The 27,597-nt window shown below is 35.0% G+C and overlaps 1 protein-coding gene across 1 annotated transcript in view; it reads right to left on the reverse strand.

The window, feature by feature from the left end:
- Positions 1-2,057: 2,057 nt before the first annotated feature.
- The window catches only part of SGO2 (shugoshin 2), a 59,740-nt gene continuing 34,200 nt past the window's right edge, over positions 2,058-27,597 (reverse strand). Inside the window, exons 6-9 of the mRNA XM_012473231.2 lie at positions 16,808-17,034; positions 12,779-15,682; positions 10,939-11,089; positions 2,058-2,541 (exon numbers count right to left, since the gene is read on the reverse strand). Coding sequence (XP_012328654.2) covers positions 2,526-2,541; positions 10,939-11,089; positions 12,779-15,682; positions 16,808-17,034 — 3,298 coding nt within the window. The 3' untranslated portion in view covers positions 2,058-2,525. The remainder of the gene's footprint in view (positions 2,542-10,938; positions 11,090-12,778; positions 15,683-16,807; positions 17,035-27,597) is intronic.

Below are 27,597 nucleotides of genomic sequence, written 5' to 3' on the forward strand. Positions count from 1 at the left end.
TATTTAAGTCTGGGAACGGTAGTACGTCCCCTCCAACCAGGCCTGTTGTAGTCCTGAACTCTTAAGTGTAAACAATCATATTTATTCCAACTCTGCTGGAGCAGATCTTGAGGACACAACAAATAGGTTTACAACTTTACCTTTTAGAAACATAAGGCTGGTGCAAAAATAATTGCGGTTTTTACCATTACCTCCAATGGCAAGAACTGCAATTACTTTTGCGCAAACCTAATAATTACTCATTTTAAAACAAAGAGATATCTTGAGATAAACTTAAAAGTTTTATCACTATTTACAGTTTATCCAGTAACTAACCACAAAGTTTATCTGGTAAATAAGAACAGAGATGTAAAAAATACAGCAAAGCATAAAGATTACCTATAAGCCCACAACTTAGAACTTTCCACTGTTCACTTTTTAGTCTATCCTTATTTTTTGAAATATGCACTGTAACACCTTTAAAAACAAGTAGGATTAAACTATTTTTCAGACTTCCTTTCACTTGACATACCTTAGAACATTTTCCCATGTTATTTCATTTATGTAAACACAAAAATTTTATTGTGAAAATTTCCAAAATTTGTACATAAAACTGAAGAGTGCAACTGGCATCTGCCTGCCCTTCACTGAGCTTTAACAATGGTCAACATTTTGCCATACTCCATTTTTTTGTAGTATTTAAAAGCCAATCCTGGACTTATTTTAGCCTTAAATACTTCAAAAACACACATACACATTTGTTTTAGTCAGCCACAATGCCATTTCTCAGTATCTAAAAGTCTTTTTTTTTTTTTTTTGGACACAGTCTCGCTCTGTTACCAGGCGCCAGGCTGGAGTGCAGTGGCGCGATCTCGGCTCATTGCAACCCCCACCTCCCTGGTTCAAGCAATTCTGCCTCAGCCTCCCCAGTAGCTGGGACTACAGGCACGTGCCACCATGCCCAGCTAATTTTTGTATTTTTAGTAAAGACAGGGTTTCACCATGTTGGCCAGGATGGTCTCAGTCTCTTGACCTCATGATCCACCCGCCTCAGCCTCCCAAAGTGCTGGGATTACAGGCATGAGCCACCACCCCTGGCCTAAAAAAGTCTTTTACATTTGACTTCTTTGAATCAAACAAGAGCTGTGCAATGTATTTGCATGTGGTCTTGTATGTCTCCTTTGATCTAAAACAGACTTAGCACTGTTAACATGTTGAAAAAGAAACCAGGTCAGTTGTCCTAATGAAATGAACCACTTTTTCAATGTGGGTAATTGCTTCTCAGTAGTGTTATTTTTCTACCTTATTTATTTCTTATACACCAAATATTAGAACTAAAGCTTTAAGTTCAGGTTCAATTTTTTGGGGGGAGAGAACACTTTATAGGTGATACCATATACTTAATACTGCAGCACAGCAGGAAGCATATGGTGTCTGGTTGTTTCAGTCGTAATGATGCTGACATTGAATAGTGGGTTCAAAGGGTTATCCCTTCAAAATGAATTATCTCCATCAACTGCTTTACATCCATTGTTGAGCATTGTCTGAGCAGTAGTTTTAGTAAGGGGTTGCAATTTTTCTAATTCTAGCATTTCTTCTTTATTCATCAACTGGGATTCTTTGAATAAAACCATCCATCTTTCACTAGAGCTATTGACTATACCCCTACAGCACTCTGTACCCCTACTGCAGTCTCTCAAAGTGTAGTACTAGGACAATCCTTGGACAGACTTACCTGAAGCATTTGATTAAGATGCAGATTTCTGAGCTCACCCCTTTAGCGGTCAGATATTGTCTAAAAAAGTTTTCTATCTAGGTAGAATAGAGTTTTGAGTAGTCATTTGAATCCAATAAGCTGTGTATTGATCTCAGATATGAACAGGATTTATTACTTCTTATTACTGGAAGACTAAGTGATCTTTGAGACAAAGTTATAAAAACCAAATTTGAAAGAGTCTGAAAGGTTAATCTCCTCCTCTAAGTCATCAGATTACATATAATAGAAGTAATACAGAAGCTGACATTCAACATGTATTTCTGAAAATTAGAAGAATGAAGGGAGACAGAAAACAGGCCAGGGAAGGAGGCGGCTTTTAAACCCTTTTAGATGTCCACATGTATTGAATAGGTTAAAAACACAGCAAAACAAGACAGCCTGGTATACAAGATAACCAATGCAAAGGTATTTATTAACACATTTTATTTGGTTAAAAGGTTAATAGCTATTGTTTGGTTACATCATGTAACTTAAGTTCTTGTTTATTTAAGCTTCTTTTTACCTTTGGGCTATTAGATAAAAAGAAGCTTAAATAAACAAGAACATAAGATATATGATGACCAAAATGATTTGAAAAGTTTAATGCTATAAAATAGCTATTTTATGCATATATATCTATTAACAAACATAAGAATGGACAAATCAACACTCCATGAAAGACAAAAAAAAAAAAAGCTTTTCATTGAGCATTTCATCTTCTTGATACTATTTTCTGTTTTGATTCCTTGTGCTTTGAAAATTCAGAAAAACCAGAATCCATAAATTCACTTCATCTTCTCATCTTGCTGCAAAGTAGAAAAAAAGGAAGATTAATAACAGCCCAAAATTAATGCTTTTGCTGTGAAGGTTGGAGAAGAAAATTGTTTCATCATAGTAAAGAAGTTTCCTTAAACCACAAGCTTTGCTAAATATTTAAAATACTCTAATTTTTCTTAAATCTTATAGTTCCCACTATCAGAGTATTTCAAATAAAGATTTAAGAAAAAATAATCAACATAGATTTTATACATTATGTGTTTACTACATAGTTCCTTTTCATTAGAAATTTAGCATATATTTAAGAACACATGAAAATATACAATTTAAAAACAAAGTAAGTGTTCATGTTCCTACCATCCAGGTTGAGAAATGGAATATTACCACACCTGCAGTGTGCCTCTTTCTGATCACATCCCTCTCCTCCCCCATAAAGGAACCACTATCCTGAATTGTGTTAATCACTCCTTTCTTTACAAGTTTTTATTTTAAGCAACTGTATATTGCTCTCCTAAAAAGTATATTGTTTGGTTTTATCTGTGTTTGACCTTTATGTCAACAGAATCATACTGTAGGTGTTTTTTTTTGTGACTTGATTTTTCCACTCAACATCTTCATTCATTTTCAAGCCTCTCCTTTATTGAAACATTAAACATTTTATATTCTGTATCTGATTTGCAGTTTCTGCTGTTACCTTGTTCCCCTGTGTATGTAGTGTTTTTCTTTACAAGAGCTAGCTATTCATTTTCCTTGGAACTTTGGCTGTGCAAAACATGTTGAAGTGTGAAATGGACAACTCCCTAGAAAATATTTGCTTCTAATTGACAACAGGGCACTATAGTTCATGTACTATTTATACTAAATCCTCAGCTTCAAATTTTTTGTGCCTTTGAGATACTGTGAATTCAAGTTATAATCTGCATAAAGGCTGCATTTATTTTGGTTATGAATTCTAAGGAAAGATTTTTTTCTCCTTAATTCAGCACCCAAGTTATTCCCTGGGGCTGAACAAGCTAGTGGGGAGGTTATTTTTAGTTTGCTCTTCTACTGAGAAAGTAGCTCAACTTTATGGAAAAATATCTATTAGACTCTTCATTTTGTATAAACCCTAGGATTTGTCTTCTGTCCCTAGCCCCATAAGACTGTGAATGCAATATTTAGGTTCACCTAGTTAGACAAATATCTTCAGGATAAGGTGAGTTTCAGCCTCCACTGACCCCTCTGAGTTTCCTGCTATCATTTGGTCTCCAATCTGAGCTTTTCTTACTTTCCTACTAATAGAAACATTGATTAGCTAATAGTCATTGGCTAAGAAATGCATTCAAGGTATTTTTTTAGTATTTTACCCAATAATTTTATTTTTTTCAGTAGGAGAGTTGATTCATGCACCTAATACACCATGTTTCAAGATATGGAGTTTATTTATACTTTACATTTTACATGTATATGTGTATGTGTGTGGTTTTAGATGAAATACACAGACATGGTTCCAAATTAAAAAGGTATACAAGATTAGGAGGAAAGGTCTCTTTCACTCCTTTGTACTCCTCTCCAGAGCCAGTATTAACCACTGCCTTGGTTAATTAGATAGAATTTAATTAATCCTTTTAAAAGAACTACCTATTCTAAACAAAACAGCAAAATGCTATCAGGAAATAGTATTCTATTTTAGTTTACATGTATGGTGCATGCAGATTATTTGCTAAACAGCTTAGCTGGTATAATTTTTAAAAGCAAAAATCACAACATTCAGTATAAATTCTGAGTGATGACCAGTTGCCACTTTTGTTTTCTTCCTTCTTTTTTGGATTGGAAATGGTATGCACTAGGTATATCCCAGCTTCTAGTAGCTCCCATGAAAATAGATCCTAATTAAAGCTGCTTGCTATTATGGAACAATCATCATAGGTATTGAAGATAGGAGTGGCAGGAGTTATCAGAAAGGTCACATAAATATGTTTTTAAAGTCTTTATCTCTTAAGTCCCAGAGCACTGAACATGACAAATGAGGATACTTTTAATATAATAAAGGTGATAATCCAAAATGAATATGTAATAATTATGATGTTAACACAGCAAAAAGCAGAGCAACCACCTTTCTGAAGCGAAAACTACAGGAGATACATGGAAACACAGGACACAGTAGATTTTAATATACCACTCTTAGTATAACCTTAGTACAAAACAGATCAAGTGGACAAAGAAGAAAAGAGACAGAAGATCTAAGCAACATAATAAACACAATAAGTCTTAGGGATATATATCAAACTTTAGATCCTGATTATGGAGAATACACATTTTTCTCAAGTACTCAGAGCACAGTTATAAGTACTGATCCTATAGTAGGTCATAAACACAAAAAAATACCGGCAATTTCCATAAAGCAAAAATATTACAATAAATAATCTGACCAAAATGCAATAAAACTACATTTACAAATAAAAACAAAAAACAAGAAAGGTCCATCCACCTGGAAATTTTAAAACGTCTTAATAAATAATTCCTGAATAAAAGGAGATACTTAAAAATGACAATGAAAACACTACATGTCAGAATCAAGATAAACTGAAAGCACTGATCAGAGAAAAACTAATTGCACAAAAACCTTTTTTAAAAAATTGGTTTTTGTGTGTTTATTTATCTTTATTTTTAATTTTTTGAGTCAAGATCTTTCTCTGTGCCGTGGCACAATCTTGGCTCATTGCAGCCTCGACCTCCCAGGCCTAAACTATCCTCTCACCTCATCCTCTCTAGTAGCAGCTGGGACTACAGATACATGCCAAAATGCCTGGCTGATTTTTAAATTTTTTGTAGAGTGAGGGTCTCCCTGTGTGGCCCAGGCTGGTCTCGAACTCTTGGGCTAAAGTGATCCTCTCACTTTAGCCTCCCAATGTTGGGATTACAGGTGTGAGCCACTATGCCTGGCCATAAAACACTGTTATCCATATAAATGAAAGAATAAAAATAATAAATTGAATTCCCTGCTCCAGAAATGAGAAAACAACAACAATAAAGTAAATCAAAGAAAACACAAAGAAGAAAACAATAAATATAAAGCAGAAATCAGTGAAGTAGAGAACAGAAAAATAGATCCAATTAGTAAATCAAAGTCCTAATTTTTTGCAAAAATTAATAAAATAAATAAACTACTCTAACTTGATTAAGAAAAAGAGAAAAGGAACAAACACAAAAGATAATAAATGATACAGGCAAAATAATTATGGGAAAAAAGATATTTAAAATTCATTTACATGTCCAATTCACAAAAGATAATTTGCAGACTTTTATGCAAATAAATTTGAAAACTTAGATGAAATGGATAATTTCCTATGAAAATACAAATAACAAAAATGACCCCATAAGAGCCAAAAAGCTTAAACAGTCTAATTTTTACACACAAAAAAAACAGTCAACGTTATTAAGGAACTACCCCACACAAAACAATACTAGGTCCAGATGGTTTCAGAGGGGGATGCTAACAAACTTTCAAAAACCAGAGAGTCGCAATGTTTTAAAATTATATAAGTATATAACATACAAATAATTATAAACATAAATTATAATGCTCTATAAATTATTTTATTAAAGGAACCAAGAAGGTGACTTTCTTGATTCCCTTAATATGATACCTAGGCCAGATAAAGACAATTCAAAGACAAAACTATAGACTCATATCAATTATGTATGTTGCTATAAAAATTATAAACAAAATATTTTAGCAAACTCAATTCAACATCTCACATTATGAAAAACATACTGCATGACCAAGTGAGATTTATTCCAGGAAAGCAAGGTTAGTTTGGTACTAGAAAACTCATCAACAGACACCATGTTAATAAATGTAAGGAAATAAAGTATATGATTATCTCCATAAATGCCGAACAAGCCTTTGACAAAATTCAACAATCATTCATGATAAAAACACTCAATAGGCATCAAGGGGGATTTTCTTAGTAAATTATGTACATATCTTAATCCTAAAGCAGGTATCTTATTTAACGGAGAGACAAAAATACTTCAATAGAAGTATTTCAATTAAAATCAAGAACAAGGCAAGCATGCTTACTATTCTTGCTACTATTTAATATTGTGCCTGAGTTAATAGTCAATGCTAATAGAAAAACAATAAGAGGCATACAAAGGGGTAACGAAGTAAAACTCTCTCTATTTTTAGATGATATCATAGTATACCTGGAGAACTCGAGACAATTGTGAGATAAGAGAATAACAGAGTTTAGTAAGTAGCAAGACATAATAAACTGACACAAAATGCAACCGTTTTCATATATATGAACAATATTGGGCATGAGTTACATGTCCATATGTAATAGCAACAAAGAGAACTAAATACTTATAAATAAATTTAACAAAATATGTGCAAAACCTATGTAAGAAAAATCTAAACACAAGCACTTCTAAATACTTCCAGACACAGAAGATGACTTGAACAAATAGATATCCTCTGTTCTTGGATACAGCGACTCCATTATTGTTCTCAATTAATTTAAGATTAACTCCCTAAATTAATGCAGAAATTCAGTACAATCCCAATAAAAACAACAAGCTAGACTAGCGGTTTTCAACTCGGATGATTTTGCCTCCCAGTTGAAATTTTGCAACAGCTGGAGACATTTTTGGTTGTAAACGTGAAGGTGCTACTGACATCCAGTGGATGGAGATCAGGGATACCACTAAACATCCTACAATGCACAGGACAGCCTCCAATAAAAGAGAAATATCTAGCCCAAAATGTCAACAGTGCCAAGGTTATGAAACTCTGAGCTAGACAAGTCAACACTATCCTAAGATTCATATGGAACAACAAACATTCAACAACAGTGAGGGAAACAATGAAAAAGAAAAACTATGAGAGGCTACTAGCCTTACCAGACATTAAAATATACTACAAAGCCTCTACAATAAAGAAGCAGATTACTGGCAAAGGTGATGGGATGTCTCACTTCTGAGATGACATTTTGTTATGTAAGTCTCCATCTTGCTAGAGGACTTGCTCTAGAGATTCTCCATAGCTGGCTTTGAATTAAGTGGCCATCCTGGGAAGGAGGCCGTATGGTAAAGAAGTAAGCACATCTTCTAGCCAACAGCAAGAAGATGAGCCCCTCTGTCCAGAACCACAAAGAAATGAATTCTGCCAACAACCTGTGTGACTTGGAAGCAGATTCTTTCCCGGTACAGCCTCCAGATGAGAACCAGCCTGGACAATACCTTCAGTGCAGCTTTATCACACCCTAAGCAGAATACCCAATTAAACTCTGTCCAGATTGCTACTTTAAGCCACTAGGTTTATGGTAATATTGCTATTGAGTAATAGATAACTAAATCAACACAGTATAAACAATATGCATACCTAGTGCTCAGATCTCAGTTTCTAAGCAAAATTCTCTAAGGGAACCAGGCTTCTCAAAGAAGTGCCTGATTCTGGCACTTCTCACTAGAATAAGCCTGGAACATCCTGTGTGTCAGAAAGTAAGGAAGTGCTCCAAATAGCATGAAGTCATGTCAAATGGACACAGAAGCCAACCTGAAGCAACTCTTAATGATCAAAGTTGGAATAACCTGAGCAACAAAATAAATATTGATGGTATTGGACTTTCATCTATAGAACAAAAGAGATATCCATGATATATGAAAATAGAGGGAGAAAAGACAACTCTTCCTTACAGATAAATTCCAGTTAATGTAGAAGGAAAGGGAGAAATGGAAAATCACTACCAGTAGTACCCACAGTTGTAACTGTTGCAGGCAAGAGCCACCAATGGATGCTCAAATTAGTGGGTAAAAGTTTGAGAAATGGAATATATCGACTCAAAGTATCTCCCATGTTCATCAACTATAGAGGAAAAGATTGTGACTTCACAGTTAAAAAACCCAGCAGACATCGCCTTAACCAAGGAATCAAGGGTAACATGACTAGTAATGAAACATGTTGACATCATGTATATGGTATGATGCAAGAAGAACTTATAATTTCTGTGGAATATTTACCAAAAAAGCACAACTGCATTGTAATCACGAGAAAACATCTGACACACCCAAACCGAGAGATATTCTACAAAATAAGCTGACTAGTAGTCTTCAAAGGTGTCCAAGGCAGAAAGAAAGAAAAAAACTGAGGAACTGTCATAGGTGGAGGATGCTTAGGAGAAACAACTAAATGCAATGTGGGACTCTAGACAGAATTCTGAAACAGAAAGTGATGTTAGTGAAAGTCCATAGTTTGTTAATAGTATTGTACCAATGCTAATTCTTTAGTTTTGATAATTGTACTGTGGGTACATAAGACATTAAAATTAAGGAATGCTGGGAGAGGACCATATGGGAAACCTTTGTTTTTACAACTTTACTGAAAGTCTAAAATTATTCAAAATTAAAAGTTTAACTTACAAATCATTAAAAGACAAATGACTCAACTGAAAAGTGGGCAAAGGATCTCAACAGGCCATTTCTCCAGGAAGATATACAGATGGCCAGGAAGCACGCAAAAAGACGCTCAACATCATTAGTTATCAGGGAATTGCAAATTAAAACCACAAAGCAATATCACTTCATGCCAACTAGGATGGCTAGAATCAAAGTCATATAAAAACAAATGTTCATAAGGATAAGGAGAAATTTTTAAAAATCATCATTTGTTGGTAAGAATGTAAAATGGCACAGCAACTTTTGAAACAACTTGGCAGTTCCTCAAACAATTTAACAGACTTAGCACAATTCCACTTCTAGGGATATATCCAAGGGCAGCAGGGAACTTTGCACACAAAACCCTGCAAATGAATGTTCATAGTAGAATATTCGTAATAGCCAAAAGATGAAAACCCAATTGTCCATCAAAGGACAAATGGATAAACAAAATGTGGTATATCTACACAATGGAATATTATTCAGTCATAAAAATGAATGAAATACTGATACATGCTACAACATGAAGAAACCTTTAAAACATGCTGGGTCAAAGAAGCCAGTTGCAAAGACCACATACTCTATTATTCCATTCATATGAAATGTGTAGAACAGGGAAATTTAGAGAGACAAGAAGTAGATTAGTGGTTGCCTAGAAATGAGGGATAGGAAAGTGATAACTAAAGGGTACAGGGTTTCTTTTTAAGTAAAGAAATGTTCTAAAATTGACTGTGGTAATGGTTGCACATATCTATGAATATACTAAAAACCAGAATATTGTACACTTTTTTTTTTTGGTGACAGAGTCTTGCTCTGTCACCCAGATTGGATTGCAGTGGTGTCATCTCAGCTCACTGCAACATCCACCTCTGGGTTCAAGGTGATTCTCCTGCCTCAGCCTCCCGAGCAGCTGGGACTACAGGTACATGCCACCATTCCCGGCTACCTTTTGTATTTTTAGTAGAGATGGGGTTTCACCATGTTGGTCAGACTGGTCTCAAACTCCTGGCCTCAAGCAATCCACCCGCCTTGGCCTACCATAGTGCTGGTATTACAGGTGTGAGCTACCACGTCTGGCCTAAATTGTACAGTTTAAATTGTATGAACTATATCTCAACAGCAGAGAGAGAGAGAGAGAGAGAGAGAGAGAGAGAGAGAGAGAGAGAGAGACAGACAGACACAGAGAGAGACACAGAGAGAGAGACACACATACACACACACACACAGAGGGAGAGAGAGGGAGAGAGAAAGAGAGAGAGAAAGGCCCTTTGGTCCTTAATTTGACTTTTAATTTTCTTCTTTCACCCTCCCTTATATTCTGTCATCTGGTGGTTACTGTTTTAAAATACCCATGAGAATCATTCTTTTTTGTTAGATGTGATCATTGTTGCCTAGTTTTGCTAAGAACTTTGTTAAGTTCTTACTTTTTAGAGATATGTATAAGTGTTTTAAGAATCAAATGACTCAATATTTGAGACTGAAATATAACAAAAAGGATGAAGTAAGTATGACAAAGTGTTAATAACTGTTGAACCTGAGGATAAACTGAAGGAGGGCACTATTCTGTTTGTTGGAGTACGTTTGAAATTTACAAAAACAAAGAGAAAGGACTGTTATTCTTTGAGAGTAAAGGACACATAAACCACTTTGACTTCTAGGGAACAATGTAGGAAATAAGCAAATGGACTAACAGATAAAAAATGGCTTTGAAATCACAGGCCATGAATTTTAAAAATTCTAATCATCAGGTTACAATTTAAAATATGACAGAACTGGGAACCAACGAAAAGTAAATAAATTTAAATCCAGACAATACTCCAACCCCCCAAAAATAGCCTGTTCAAAGGATATATTTCTTCAAATCTTACCCAAATCACACTATGGTTGTTACATATCAGTAATATATGCTTTACTGAATTATCAGAAGTGCTCAGATACTGATTCAGGCAGAATTTTTTTTAAGGCTATATTTTATAATGGCACACTAAAATACTTGAAATACTTACTCTCTGAGGCTTGGCTCTTTCAAATGGAAAGGAGCACACCTTCTTCTTCTGCTTGTCTGTTCTGAAGATAGATCTTCTGACTTACTGTGAGATTCACCAGTGTTATTTAAAACAAAACTGGTATTTGTCAAGTCCTGTAATGGTCTATCACCTGAAAGGAATATTATTTTTCACAAATATTTTTTAAAGTATATAAAGATCACTGCAACAAATTTTAAATCTTGATTCAATTTTGAGAGGAAAGAGACTAACATTTGAAACAAACTGTCAAACTAGACTGCAACATTTTTATTCTCAAATCACATGTGGCTCCCAAAAGCTCATCCTAGTTCAACTCTTTTTATGGAAGCACACAAATTACTGCACATTCATTCAACATATCTGCCAGTGATCACTCTCTGTGAAAGGCACCATGAGGAGCACAGAAATGAAAAATGTCTCACCAGTACTCTAACAGATCCTGCAACTCTGGACCTTTCTAATTCTTTTGCTTCAGTGTGCTTTTTACCTGGAATTGACTTACTCACCAAAACCCTAGGGATCTATACATATATATTGAAATAATAGGTTCCCAGTAAAAATTTTTAATTGGTATAGGAATATTTAATGTTACAAAATTTCTAATGGCAAAAGAACATTCTTAGGATCCACTGTTAAGGAAAAAAAATGGGATGAGTAATGTTATATATAGTATGACTTCAAACATATATTTAAAAATCTGTAGATTTGGGTCTGCATGCACATGGTAAGGGGACTAAAGTTCTCCCAGGTAATTTTTTCCCCTCCCCTTTTCTGATACTCTACTTTTGATTTTCTGCAGTGAGTACTATTTTAATAACTGGCGGAAAACAAAAAATAAATACTACAGGTAAAAATCTTACTTATCCGGTCGGGCGCAGTGGCTCACGCGCCGGGAGGGCCACTGGCGTCATGGATAAGGGAGGCCGAGGCGGGCGGATCACGAGGTCAAGAGATCGAGACCATCCTGGCCAACATGGTGAAACCTCGTCTCTACTAAAAATACAAAAAAATTAGCTGGGCTTGGTGGTGCGCACCTGTAGTCCCAGCTACTCTGGAGGCTGAGGCAGGAGAACTGCTTGAACCCGAGAGGCGGAGGTTGCAGTGAGCCGAGGTCACGCCACTGCACTCCAGCCTGGCACCTGGTGACGGAGTGAGACTCTGTCTCAAAAAAAAAAAAACAAAAAAAACTTACTTATCCTTTAGGGCCTAAAATGCTACCTATTTAAGGATGCTTTTGAAGATTCCTCTAGTTAAAATTACTCCCCATTATATCCCTTAGCATAATGCATGTGCTTTTTATTAAAGAATCATTTATTCCTTTTCACCATGATTACATACATGGAATGTGAGGAAAGGAGGTTGGTATTGTTTATTTCTCAATCTTCTATAAAACCTAGAATAAGGGTTTGATCACACTAAATATATGCTATTGAATGGGGAAAGAGTCTCACCCTCAAGAAACATGCAACCGTCTTCAGTAAAATAAAACCAGTGTAATTCATTATTATATACATTTAAAACATTCTTTTTCCTTCAAATGTATGAAAACAGAAATTATTTGCCTAAGGCAAGTTTGTGGTAAAGGCCAAATCCATTTGTAGTTGCAAATGTCCAAGATACTCTCACTGTTATTTTCCCAAAGTATGAAACTTTCTTTATTCCTTCATGCTATTTCTATGGATCATGTACTTAGTTATACATTGTTTTTAAATTCTAGAAAAATACCAGTTAGAAAATATTTCATTGGCAAAGTGAAGAACAAAAACAAAAAACAAAACACTTCTAAAACTTTATCATTTCATAATGGTTATTAACCTACCTACTCCTGAGTTTTGGGTTCTCCGGTTGACTTCAAATTTCATCTCGTTCATCTTCTCATGCACGTCATCACTTACTTGAAAGGCTGGTGAGCATTCCAAGGCAAAATTTTCTTTTACTATCACATTTTTACTAGAAGAAATACTCAAAGGTACTAAACCTTCATGAACACTGTCAAAAGAAGAATCTTGTATGTCAGGTGAATATATCTCAGACAAAGATTTCAATGCCTTTGTGTAAAAGTCTGGCTTATTTTTGACTATTTTCTCATTCTCCAAATTGTTTTCCTTATCTGCTTGTTCCGATCCAATAGACTTTCCCTGAATGGTGTTGAGTCTTTCCATTATTTCATGGCTCACTGGAGAAGGATCTATGGAGGTCTTTCTTTTCTTTGACTTAGATGTCATTTTATTTACTTTTTTAAACTGACACTCTCCTTCTTTCATTTTTTCCACAAAAAGGGTATCTCTTTTTTTATTCAAAGTGGTAGTGCTTTGCTTCTGAGTCTTACGTAGTTCAACTGGGTTTCCTGGATCAGAATCTGCTTCACTAGTAATACATTTTAAATCAGATTCTAAAGAGATAGATGTCTGTGAAGACTCTGTTAACTGTGAAGCACGTTTCTTTTTACCTTTTGTCAAAACGTTCTTTGCCTCGCATGACTCTTTCTTACGCTTTTTAACTACTTTGCAGGAATCTGGAATTTGATTACAACTTTCCTTTTCATTACTGTTGATTTCCATATAGTGTTCATTGATAATGTCTTGGCATTCAAGTTTTTGTTTAGATTTAATTATTTTAAAATCAAGATCTTTGGTGTAGCTTTCTTGGACAAGTACATCTTTATCATTATCATCATATATCTGGTTCATTTCATAAATTATTTCTGTCTTCCAATTCACTTTATTCCTAAGCTCTTTATTTATTTTTGATTCATTTTGCTCAGCAGATTTCCTATCAGTGACATGTGTTTTCAAATCCAATATATTCTGGGTGTCATAATCACATAAATTTCCATTCTCTTTGATAACAAGATCAGCTGTTTGAAACTCATTTGTGATTTGTAGGTTTTCAGAAATGGTTTCTTTATCTTTTGGGGTTAGAGAAAAGAAGTTATCTTTTCCTAGGTCATGTACACCTTTGTCATCATTCTTATATATTTGGTTGGTTTCAGAAATTATTTCCGACTTTTGATATACATTTAGTCTAGGCTTCTTACCTATTTTTGAATCATTTTGACAAGCAGGTTGCATATCATGGACATGTTGTTTCACTCCCAAAGGTTTCATAGAGGTTTCATAGAGGTTTCCACTATCTTTGGTAGAAAGAACAGGTGTTTCAAACTCACTTGGGTCTTCTAGGTTTCCAGGGATGATTTCCTTATCTTTTTGGGTTAAAAAGAGTGAGTGACTTTTAACTGTGTAATCCATACTTTTGTCATTATCTAAACGACTCACTTCAGAAATTATTTCTGTTTTCCGATTTACCTTCTGCCTAAGTTTCTTATTAACTTTTGATTCATTTTGCTGAACAGGGTGCATATCAGTGATCTGCTTTTGCAAACCCAACACATTCTGGGTCCTATAGTCACACAGATTTCCATTGTCTCCGGTAAAAAGAGCTGTGGTTTGAAGCTCTTTGGAAACTTCTAAGTTTTCAGAGATAAGTTCTTTATCCTCTTGGGTTTCGAAGAAAAAATTATCTTTTTTTAGGCCATGAACATCTTTGTCATTATCCTCATACATGTGGTTCATTCCAGAAATTATTTCTGTCTTCCGGTTTACTTTCTTTCTACGCTTATTACTGTTTGGCTCATTTTGCTCAGGAGGTTGTATATCAGTGACATAATTTTTCGAATCCAATATATTCTGGGTCCCATAATCAAATAAATTTCCATTATCTTTGGTGGAAAGACTGGCTGTTTGAAATTCATTTGTGGTGTCTAGATTTTCACAAATGGTTACTTTATCCTTTTGGTTTGTGAGTAAGTTATCTTTTTCTAATTTGTGAATCACAAATGTCTGTCTAGAAGCTTTACTTTTATTACAAGTTAGGGAATTCTGTCCCTTATCAAATTTACTCTCCTGGTGAAATTTATCTGAACTTTGGGGGAAAAAGTATGTTTTTTCTTGCTCATTTGCTATTCTTTTCTTCTTTTTATTACACTGTACATTTTCTCTGTCATCTTGTTCAAAGCCAGTATGAAGGGTCATTTTCTTCAGTTCATTCACCTGAGCCAGCTGTTCAGGATCAAAAATAAAACCTGAATCTTCTACATCTCTTTTGCCATCCAGGACATCAGATCTTTCTGGCCTATTTTCAATCTTTTCCCCAATAGCCACATCTGAACTATTTTTAGTCTGTTTCTTTGATCTTTCTCTCTTCTTCTCAGAGCTTGAATCTTTCACTTTTCTGAAAGTTTTCATTCCACATTCATTTGTTTTTTTATTACTTTTCTTTTTAATGCCTGTTGATACTGTGACAATTTTGCTGACTTCACTAGCAGTTAAATCCATGTCAGCATCATACACAGTTTTCTGCAATTGAAGGTCATCATCATCCTCAACTGGATTCATGCACTCTGCATTAGGTTCACTGGCAGACTCAGAAGATAAGCCAGGAAGATACTGTTTATTTATTTGCATTTCAGTATTTGTTTCATTAGCATGACCATTTATCTCATTATGGCAATTTAATTTTGGACTTGAAATGCGTTGTTGATCTAAAACTGTTGTACATGGAATGTCTGCAGAAAGATTATTTGATTCCCAAGATGACCCACGCTTCTTCCTTTCAGTCACATTACTAGGAGATGGTTTCTCCCATCTGTGGCCAATAGATTGGGCATTTCTCATCTCACTCATTAGAGAACTCTTAGAACTTTGGTCTGAGTGGGAATGGCTTTCTATTAAGAAAAGGAAAACAAAACTAGAAATAAGTAGTGAAATAAGTAATAAGTTACTTTAAACAGATTAGAAATCAAGCTGTTTCACAGATATAATTTCTGACAATTTGTTCTGCTCATATCCTAATACTACTAAGAATCTGTGCTTATAAGTAAATAAGTTAGAAATGATGAGTACTCATAAGTCACATTTTACATTTGTATATATGGAAAATATATACTGAGAATGGCTGTCTCAGCCCCAACAGTAGAGTGGAGTAAGCCAACAGTAGAGCCATTAGCATCTATTTCTAGAGTGAAAAGAGGCCAGGCAAGTGAATCCAAATAATACTGATAACTCTGAAAAGGATTACTATCAAAGACTATCAGCAGGCAGCTAAAATTTATGTAAATTATATATCCATATATTAATATAGGTGTGTATGTGTGTAAATACATACACACATGTATATACGTACACTGTATACATTATATGTATACTATATGTATGTTTGTATATATTATATACGTATACATACACACACATACACACACACTTTTAGAAAGGAAAAATAATCCTAAGCTCTAAATTCAACATTGCTATGGTTCCATATCCCAGTCTGAAAATCTATGGCAAATCTGTAAGCACCAGATTATACCATGGATTATCATTTAGGAATACTATGTAAATAAAACGTTACGTGCCATCTTTTTTCTTGCTCAACTATTACCCAGGCTCAAGTTTTTGCCTTGCCAGTAATTAATTGGTGATGATCTTGAAAGAGTCTCCATACCTATCTAGGTCCCCAACTTTCATATCTATGAAAAAAGAGGGTGAAGCTAAGTAACAATACGGTATCTTTCAAATCATAAGCTAAGATATCAAGAAAAGCTCATTAGGTCCATTCATTCCTAAACAGTGCTTCCAGAGTAACCGTATTAGGCCACTGTAGATCTGATGTTTGTCAGCATATTTACTTTAAGTTAAATTTGCCACTAGCAGTTTTAAATGGCAGAAGTTAGCAAATCTGTAACATAAGTGATCTAACTTATTAACTGTTATACATCATTCTCCTCAGGAATAATATCATATAAATGTAACTATTTAATACAAATACTCAAAATGAATTTTTAAAACAATCTCACCTCTGGGAGGTACATCAACTACAGAAGAAATATGTTCTGAATCATCTGAACCACATACATTCTGATTATTTTCCTTAAGAAATAACACTTCCAAATTATCCGGAGTTGATAACGGTTGTATTGTTGATCTTGAGGAAATATCAGGTAATGTCTTTGACTTAATATTATTGTCACACTGCATTTTCTCTTTATCATCATCTTCATCATCATTTGAAGTTAATGGAACCCTAAAGGCAAGTGGGAAGGAAATGAGAAATTTTGTATTTTATAAATTTTTTTTTAAAATGTGTGGACAATTATTTCTATATTCTATTTAAGATTGAACCACAAATCCATCCTGGTACTTTTTCAAGTTCAATGAAGACTCTTAAAGGTAGGAAATGAATAAGTAGTTTCTACTAGAACAGAACTTGGAAGGAAACAGGAATGCTTCTTAACCCTTTGGTCACAGTGGCCCTAAAATAAGATCGTTTATATATTCACTGGTTGTGCTATTAGAATACTACTATTAAGGAAACAAAAAAGTTCAAACATACTTATAAACAGCTATATATAATATTTATACTTTTCATATAATTAATTCTATGTAATACCCAAAACTCTTCCTTTGGTTTCTAGCAAATATAATTGCTTATAAAATTATGTGTGAAATAAGCTTGCTATGTTTCCAAAAGGCATTCAAGTACACTAAAACCATTATTCCTAGAGTAATTAAATCTATGGGAGGAAAACAGACAGAAATCCACAGAAATAATTTGATAAACTGACATATTTGAATTCAAAGAATGAAGAGCAATATCCTCCACCAACAGTAAAGAGTTGCCTTGCATTCCAAGGAAACCACAGATATTTTAATTTATAATAAGAAAAGTAAAATATTTCTGATAAATATTTATGAGAAATTTAAAGGCAACTACCAGTAGAATAGCTATTGGGAGGAAATGTCTATACCACTTGAGGAAACAAGTTAACAAAAATAAACAGAGAGGTTCTGCTTCTGGTAATGGCTGAACAGTTACTATCAGACCAGCTGTACCTAACATAATGACTATAATTTCTGGACAAAATATTTAAAAAACAACCAGTACAAGTCAGTGGAGAATGGACAAAAAGCAGGTAGAGAGTTAGTAAAGAAGGGGCCGACACTTGGAAGAAGAGTGAGTTCCCCATTGTTCACAGCTTCATCTGGTGCCACATTCAAAAAAAGTTAGAAACCTACAGTCTTATTGGTTCAAGGTTAGAATTCAGGGCAATTATAACACCTGTAAAGTGATGAAGGAAAATATCATATAAAAGATGTAGAGAGGAGAGCCCTACATTTTGTGTATAAATGCTCCCCAAATATCTAGCTGACCTCTGAATCTGAATATATGAGAAAGATTCTAAGCAGCCCAGCTAAGGATAAAACAACTAAAATGAGATTTCAGATGTTGCTAATTTTCGGTTCAGACAAGGTTACTGCCTACTAAAATTGAAACATCAAAACTCTTTGGAAGAGCATAACTGAATCTACATTTTCTACAACAAGGTATACACAATACCCAAATGTAATCTAGTATTATCCAATATATGAAGCAACAGAAAAACATGATTTAAACTCACAGGGAAAAGATAATCAAGGGAATGATCCTGATATGCAACTGGCCAATAAGCACATAAAAATATATTTAACATCATTAATTATTAGGGAACTACAAATACAAACCATGATGAGATACTACTTCACAGCCTTAGATGGCTATAATCACAAGAATAGATATTAACAAGTGTTGGTGAGGATGTGGAGAAATCAGTATCCACACTAGTGGGAATGTAAAGTGGTGCAGAAGCTTGGAAAAACAATTTGGCAGTTTCTCCAAAAGTTAAACACAGAGTTACCAGATGACCCAGCAATTCCACTGTTAGGCATATATTCAAGAGAACTGAAAACATATGTCTACACAAAAACTTGTACATGAATGTTAATAGCAGCATTATCCATAAGAGCCAAAAAGTGGAAACAACATAAATGTCTCTTGATTGATGAATGGATAAACAAAACATGGTTTATCCATACAACAGAATCACTGTCCCTTCATAAAAAGTAATGAAATGCTCATATGTGCTATAATATGAATGAACCTTGAAAACAATATGCTAAGTGAAAAAAGCCAAGCACAAAATGCCACATATTTTATGATTCCATTGATATGAAATACCCAAAATGGCCAAATCCATTTAGACAGGAAGTAGATTAGCAGTTGTCAGGGGCTAGAGGAGTGGAGAATGGAAAGTGACTACTATAGATATGAGATTTAATTTTAGAGATGAAAATATTTTAGAATTGGACAGGGTGAAGATTCAAAGCTTTGTGAATATACTAAAACCACTGCACTATATACTTTAAAAGGATAAATTTCATGTGATAAGAAATTTTATGTTATGTGAATTCTGTATCTCTGTTTTTAAAAGTAAATACAAGAAAGGAAATAATTTAAAAATAGATGCCAATGAAATATAAAACATAAAACTGAGAAAAATAAAATCAATGAATCCAAACGCTGAGTTTTTAAAATAAACAATAAAATTGACACACCTTTAGCTAGTTTGATTAAACAAACAAATTACAAAAGTCAGGAAAGAAAGGTTCTTACTACAGATGCTACAAGCATTACAAGAATAAGAAAAGCATATTATAAACAACTTTATACCACTAAACTTTACTGACTAGATAAAATGGGTGATTTTCTTGAAAGACAAACATTTTCTAAATTGACTCAAAAAGAAATCAAAAATTTGAAAAGTCCCATATCTTCATCAAGCTACCATTGACTTTCTTCACAGAATTGGGAAAAAAAACACCTTAAACTTCATATGGAACCAAAAGAGAGTCCATATAGCCAAGAAAATCCTAAGTAAAAAGAACAAAGCTGGAGGCATCACACTATCTGACTTCAAACTATACTACAAGGCTACAGTAATCAAAACAGCATGATACTGGTACCAAAACAGAGATATAGACCAGTGAAACAGAACAGAGGCCTCAGAAGTAATACCACACATCTACAACCATCTGATCTTTGACAAACCTGACAAAAACAAGCAATGGGGAAAGGATTCCCTGTTTAATAAATGCTGTTGGCAAACTGGCTAGCCATATGCAGAAAGCTGAAACCAGATCCCTTCTGGATCCCTTACACAGAAATGAACTCCAGATGGATTAAAGATTTAAACATAAGACCTAACACCATAAAATCCCTAGAAAAAAACCTAGGCAATACCATTCAAGACATAGGCATGGGCAAGAACTTCATGACTAAAACCTCAAAAGCAATGGCAACAAAAGCCAAAATAGACAAATAGGATCTAATTAAACTCCAGAGCTTCTGCACAGGTAAAGAAACAATCATTAGAGTGAACCAGCAACCAACAGAATAGGAAAGAACTTTTGCAATCTACCCATCTGACAAAGGGCTAATAACCAGAATCTACAAAGAACTTAAACAAATTTACAAGAAAACAACAACCCCATTAAAAAGTGGGTGAAGGATATGAACAGACACTTTTCAAAAGAAGACATTTATGTAGCCAACAAACGTAAGAAAAAAAGCTCATCATCACTGGTCATTAGAGAAATGCACATCAAAACCACATTGAGATACCATCTCATGCCAGTTAGAATGGTGATCATTAAAAAATCAGGAGACAACAGATGCTGGAGAGGATGTGAAGAAATAGAAACGCTTTTACACTCTTGGTTGGAGTGAAAAATAGTTCAACCATCGTGGAAGACAGTGTGACGATTCCTCAAGGATCTAGAACAGAAATACCATTTATCCCAGCAATCCCATTACTTGGATATATACCCAAAGGATCATAAAACATTTAATTATAAAGACACATGCACATGTATGTTTATTGCATCATTGTTTACAATAGCAAAGACTTGGAACCAACCCAAATGTCCATCAATGATAGACCGTATAAAGAAAATGTGGCACATATACATCATGGAATACTATGCAGCCATAAAAAAGGATGAGTCTATGTCCTTTGCAGGGACATGGATGAAGTTGGAAACCATTCTCAGCAAACCGACACAAGAACAGAAAACCAAACACCACATGTTCTCACTCATAAGTGGGTATTGAACAATGAGAACACATGGATACAGGGAGGGGAACATCACACACTGGGGTCTGTCAGGGGGTGGGGGGATTAGGGAGGGATAACATTAGGAGAAATACTTAATGTAGATGACGGAGGGATGGATGCAGCAAACCACCATGGCATCTGTATACCTATGGAACAAACCTGCACAATCTGCACATATACCCCAGAACTTAAAGTATAATTCAAAATTAAACAATATGCTTCTAAATGATCCATAGGGTCAAAGAAGAAATCAGAAAAAAAAAAAATCTTGAACTAAATAATGATATGGTATATCAAAAGCTGTGAATCCAGGAGAGAGTGATGATGCATGCCTGTAGTCCCAGCTACTCAGGAGGCTAAAGCAAGAGGATCATCTGAACCCAGGAGTTCAAGTCCAGCTTGGGGAACAGCACATGAGAACTCATCTCAAAATAAACAAACAAAAATTGTGGTACACAGCTAAAGCAGTGATTATAGGAAAATAATCTTAAATGCTCACTTTTTTTTAAAAGAGAGACTGAAAATTGATCACCTAAAATATCCTGAGAAGCAAATAATAAGAGTAATAATAATAAAAAGAAAAGTAAAACAGAAAGAAGGAAAGTAACAATAAGGAGCAGAATCAATAAAATAGAAAACAAATATACTAAAACAACAAGATAGCCCCAAATGAGACCTTTACAAAGATGAATAAAATGGATAGACCTCTAGAGAAAGACTAATTAAAAAAAGTGATGAAACACAAATAATCAATACTGAGAAAGAAAAAGAGAACCTCACTACATACCCTAAACACATTAAGCACATTAACTTGATAATATTATGAACAATGTTATGCCAGTAATTTTAGATGAAATGGTTAAATTCTTTAAAAAAAAAATTGAACAAACCTAACATAAGAAGAAATAGAAAATCTGAATATTCTTATACCTATTAAAGAAATGAGATGTTAGGCTGGGCATGGTGGCTCACACGTGTAATCCCAGCACTTTGGGAGGCCGAGGCAGGTGGATCACCTGGGGTCAGGAGTCCAAGACCAGCCTGGTTAACATGTTGAAACCCTTGGACTAAAAATACAAAAAAAGTAGCCAGGTGCAGTGGTGTGCACCTGTAATCCCAGCTACTCAGGAGGCTGAGGCAAAGAACTGCTTAAACCTGGAAGGTGAAGGCTGCAGTGTGCTGACATTGTGCCATTGCACTCTAGCCTGGGTAACAAGAATGAAACTCCAACTCAAAAAAAAAAAAAAAAAAAAGAAAATGGCAAGCCCAGATAACTTCTAAACAAACAAACAAATAAATCCTACATAAATACTGCCATAAAACAGAAAAAAAGTACACTTAATTAATTTACTGTGACCAGCATATTACAAGAAACAAAGATTATAAATCATTTTCATCATTAACATACAATGATGTAAAATGATACAAAAATCCTTTTTAAAAATTAGCAATTACAATTTTGTGGCATGTCAAAAGGATACTTCATCAGGAGCAGTTCATTGTAGGAAGGCAATTGTGGTTTAACATTCAAAAATCCTTATAATTCATTATATAAATAAAAAATATTAAAATTCATAACATTAATAGAAAAAAGAAAAAATACTCAAAAGTGACAGAAAAAGCATCTGATAAAATTCGGTAGCTAGTCACGAAAAACTCTCAGCAAACTGAAAGTACAAGAAAACTTTCATAATCTGATTAAGAAAGTCTACAAAAACCAGAGAGCAAACATCATATTTAATAACAGGAATACAGTATGAATGCCTGTTCTTACTTCTTTTATTCAATATTCAACAAGTAGCTAGCCAGCTGTCGTGGTTCACATCTGTCTGTGGGAGGCTGAGGTGGGTAGATCACAAGGTCAAGAGATCGAGAACATCCTGGCCAACATGGTGAAACCCTGTCTCTATTAAATAAACAAAAATTAACTGGGCATGGTGGCGCATGCCTGTAGTCCCAGCTACTTGGGAGGCTAATGCAGATGAATCACTTAAACCTGGGAGGCAGAGGTTGCAGTAAGCCGAGATCACGCCACTGCACTCCATCCTGGTGACAGAGCGAGACCTCCGTCTCAAAAAAACAAAACAAAACAAAAAACCAAACCAAACAAAAAAACCCAAGTAGCCAGTGCAATAAGGTAAGAAAAAATAAAAGCCAAAATCTGAAATAAATAATTAATTAATTAATTAATTAATTAAAGGCCAGGTACGGTGGCTCACGCCTGTGATTTCAACACTTTGTGAGGCCGAGGTGGGCGGATCACAAGGTCAGGAGATCAAGACCATCCTGACCAATATGGTAACCCCATCTTTACTAAAATACAAAAAATTAGCCAGGTGTGGGGATGCCTGCCTGTAGAGTCAGCTACTCGGGAGGCTGAGGCAGGGGAATCACTTGAACCTACGAGGTAGAGGTTGCAGTGAGCCAAGACTGCGCCACTGTACTCTAGCCTGGTGACAGAGCAAGGCTCTGTCTCAAAAAATTAAAAAAAGAAAAAGAAAAAAAAAGAAAAAAGAAAAGCCCATATATTAGGAGGTTGGGAGGAAGAAAAATGTCCTTATACACAAATAGTAAAATTATATTCACAAAGTATTAGAATAGCAAAGTCGCTGGAAACAAGGTCCATATGCAAAAATTATATTGCTATATACAAACACCAAGAAGAAAATTAAATTTAAAAAACCAGGCTGCTCTGCCTATGGAGTAGCCATTCCTTATTCCTTTACTTTCCTAATAAACTTGCTTTCACTTTATGGATTTGCCTTGAATTATTTCTTGAGCAAGATCCAAGAACCTTCTCTTGGGGTTTGGATCAGGATGCTTTTCAATAACATCTTCCCGGCAAACCATGAAAGGATGATACTGAGGAGACCCCTGACCCAAAGAAACAGACTGCAGCATCAATTGGTCAACTTTGAGTAAGTGGTAGAGTGCCCAGGTAAAGGATTGGATTGGGTTAGTGGCTCAACTTGGGGGAGTTAGAGTCTCTCCTAAGACAGAGTGGGTTAAAGGCCCCTCTTAATAAAAGGTAAGGATGCTTCACTGAACTTCAGTTCAAGGCCCAACTTAGGAGGGTTAGAGTCCCTTCTAAGATGAAGAGGATTAGAGGCCCCCCTCAGTAAAGTCCTTCTTGGCTAAGAACAAATTTGACAGCTGATGGGACTGCTATAAAAGATTCCTTTGTAACTGACAAGTAAGTGGCCACCTGAACTTTTGACTCAGTGTCACTGCAATGAGTGGGTCTTTCTCTGGCTTCTCTGAGCTCTTTGTCTTCTCTCTCACATAGGCAATGCTTCTCTCTCTCTCTCTCCTTTCCCTTTTCTATCTTTTCTATTGCTTCTCTCTCTCTCTCTCCTTTCCCTTTTCTATCTTTTCTATTGCTTCTCTCTCTCTCTCTCCTTTCCCTTTTCTATCTTTTCTATTATTCAGGGCAACTGTCTGCTCTTTCATCTTGCCTAGAGACCACATGCTGAAACATGTCTTTGGGAGCTTGACCTTATAACCACATAGCAGTACTTCCTTTTTCTCTCTAGCATCTGGAGGACAGGTATCTTGGGGTTGATGTCGCAGTTAGCTCCAAAAATTGTCTTGAGAAATTAAAATCCTTTGCAAGCTCAAAATTGGCTGCTCTAGGGTCCTTCTGGGAAAGGCAATGGAAACTGCTCAATGCTGTAGCTTAGTGGCTAAGGTTTTGTCTTACCACTATGGTAGGCTGGGTTCAATTCCCAGCTTAGGGAATGAGCATTTTCTGGTTGATATCTGTGTTAACTTTACCATTTATTGATTCTCTTCCCCTCCATATATGACTTCTGGCTTCCCTTCTTGAATCTTCCTTTCTCTGAGCTACCTTTGGAGATTCTAATCTTGTAAAAACTGCTTACCACTTCTTTGAAAATACCTTGTACATCTGTAGTTAAGTTATAGCTTTAGGCTTATTGGTTTAACTGTGAGGTTACCGTTGGTAAAATTCAAAAGCAAGAAATATTGGCTGTTTGGCCTGGCTCAAGTCAGGTAATAAGAGATTTAAAAGGACTTTTAAAAAGAGTGCTATGACTAAAAATCAGTAGATAATTAAAAGCAGATATTTGGCTGAGCGTGGTGGCTCACGCCTGTAATCCCAGCACTTTGGGAGGCCGAGGAGGGCAGATCACCTGAGGTCAGGAGTTTGAGACCAGCCTGGCCAACATGATGAAACCCCATCCTTCTAAAAATACAAAAATTAGCCAGGTGTGGTGGCGGGTGCCTATAATCCCAGCTACTCGGGAGGATGAAGCAGGAAAATCACTTGAACTTGGGAGGTGGAGGTTACAGTGAGACAAGATTGTACCACTGCACTCCAGCCTGAGTGATAAGAGTAAGACTCTGCCTCAAAAAAAAAAAAAAAAAAAAGGTGAATATTCAAGCTCTAACAGCCTGAGATTCCTTGGGGAAAATAGAGGAGGGCAACAAGAGTGAGACTCCATCTCAAAAAACAAACAAACAAACAATCAAAAAAGTAGATATTCAAGCTCTAATAGCCTGAGATTCCTTGGGGAAAACAGAGGAGGTGCCACAGACCCTGTTTTGGGAAAAACCTCTGTTTTCCTCATGAAAACCCAGGAATTGAAAGTTGATAGATCCTTCTCAAAATCTAAGGCTCTGTTCTGTTTTGCACTGTGTTATCTGGTGTTTTTGACTTTTGGGGATATCAGAAATTACTTTGCATTATGAGAGAACATTGGTGTGTAATAATTCAGTAGGAAATATACTTCTGGGGACAGCTAATGGCAGTTATAGTGGGGATACTAGGCTCTTTACATGTTTGGATCAGAAAAGCATGCTCTTGGCCACTGGAAAGTATGGAAATGTCCTCACTTTCCCCTACCACTGAGAAATAAGACTCCCATGGGGGATAGGCTAATCACAGAATGGGCTGATTGGGTTTGGGTTGCTTTGTAATAAAATGCATGGTAAAATCATTGTACTGTCTTGTTCCATGGCGTTTCTCATTTTTTGGAATCTAGGATCTGGTATAAAAATGGGACCCTTAATTTTGGGGGATTTATTTTGCCTTCCAGTTATGCCTGCTTATTAGGCCCTGGAAATTGTATGCTTTAAAGAGAAACTTAAAAACTAGCAAATGAAAAATCTTACAACTACTGGATCTTCTTTTGTCTGTCTCTGTATTTATATGTGTGGTGTGTGTGATATGAAAGGGCTTTGATTAACTGGCTTAAAAATAAGTGCTTAAATAAAACATTTTGTCAGAAAAGTAAAAAGTGTAATGCCTTTCAGTTCACGTGACTTAACCAATCTTTGGGAAAAGATTATAAAAGACATGGGAATGTGAATTTTTTTTTGCCTCATTTAGAGGGTTAAAGGATTAAGTTAGATAGGATAAAGCAGAAGGTTTGAGCAAGTTATGGAGGTTTGTGAAAAATTAATCTTGTAAAAAAAATTCTGTGTGTGAACATATTAGCTAAAGTTAAAGGGGTATTATTCAGTTTTTCCATAAATTTAACATTGGAATAAAAGCATAACAGGTTTTTCTTAGAGCATTAATCTGCTCTTTAAAAAAAATTGTAAAGGGTTGTAAAAGGTTTGAGAATCTTACCTTATAGTCAAACTAAGATTGAATACATTTGTGTATAACATTTTATTAAGAACTGAGTTTGACATAAATAATACACTAATGCAGTGGTGAAATTTGGCTTATTTGGTATAAAAATCATATAGGAAGCATTGCCAAATATCAAAGTGTTTGCCTTTCTTTAGGCAATTTTGGAACACATACCAATAACGTTTATTGTTAAAAGCTGTAAATAGCTCAAAAGAAAAAGTTTGTTGACATTGGAAAACAAAACAAAAAGGATCAATAATGTTTCAAGCAAAAAGCCAAAAGATTACTTCAGACATATTAGTTCAGTCCATGCAGTTAACTCCTGTTATGTTATATATAGGATATAAATAATATATCCAATTATAAAATGTATAAATATTATTGGTATGTGTTCCAAAATTATGGTAAATTCCTATAATGCTGATATGGCTTAGTGTATGTTATTAATTATTATAACTGTTATGTAAAATTGTTGTATGTCATGAAGGAAACCAAAATTTCCTTGTCAATTGTAACTTCAATAATTGCTGTCCTAAGACTTTTTGTCACTCACAGACAATTGTTGTCTTGTTTTAATCCTCTCAAAAGGTAATTTATAATCAGCTATAGGACTTTGACAGGTTTCTTGAATCCAAGTTTCTAGTAACTTTGGAGATTGTGACATTAGAATAGAGGGAAAAACTTTCAATACTCATGAGACCTGAAATGTTCATGAATATCAAATAGAACAGAAGTTAACTGCATGGACTGAACTAATATAAGTCTGAAGTAATCTTTTTTGACTTTTTGCTTGAAATGTTGTTGATCCTTTGTTTTGTTTTCCAGTGTCAACAAAATTTTTCTTTTGAGCTATTTACAGCTTTTAATAATTGAGTAAAGTATACTCCTGTGAACAAAATTTGGAGCATATTTGTTTCTCTCTACCTGATTTCTCCAGAATTTGAAAACTAGTTGTGAATATTCTTAATTTATGGCAATATAGTTGTTTGCATAAATACAATAAGAACCTGTTTTCTTTTGCAACAGTACATACCAAGGCATTGACTGGAATGGTGTG

This window comes from Aotus nancymaae, unplaced genomic scaffold, assembly GCF_030222135.1.
Source record: "Aotus nancymaae isolate 86718 unplaced genomic scaffold, 86718_ANA_hifiasm-v0.15.2.pri h1tg000008l, whole genome shotgun sequence".
Classification (NCBI taxonomy): Eukaryota; Metazoa; Chordata; class Mammalia; order Primates; family Aotidae; genus Aotus; species Aotus nancymaae.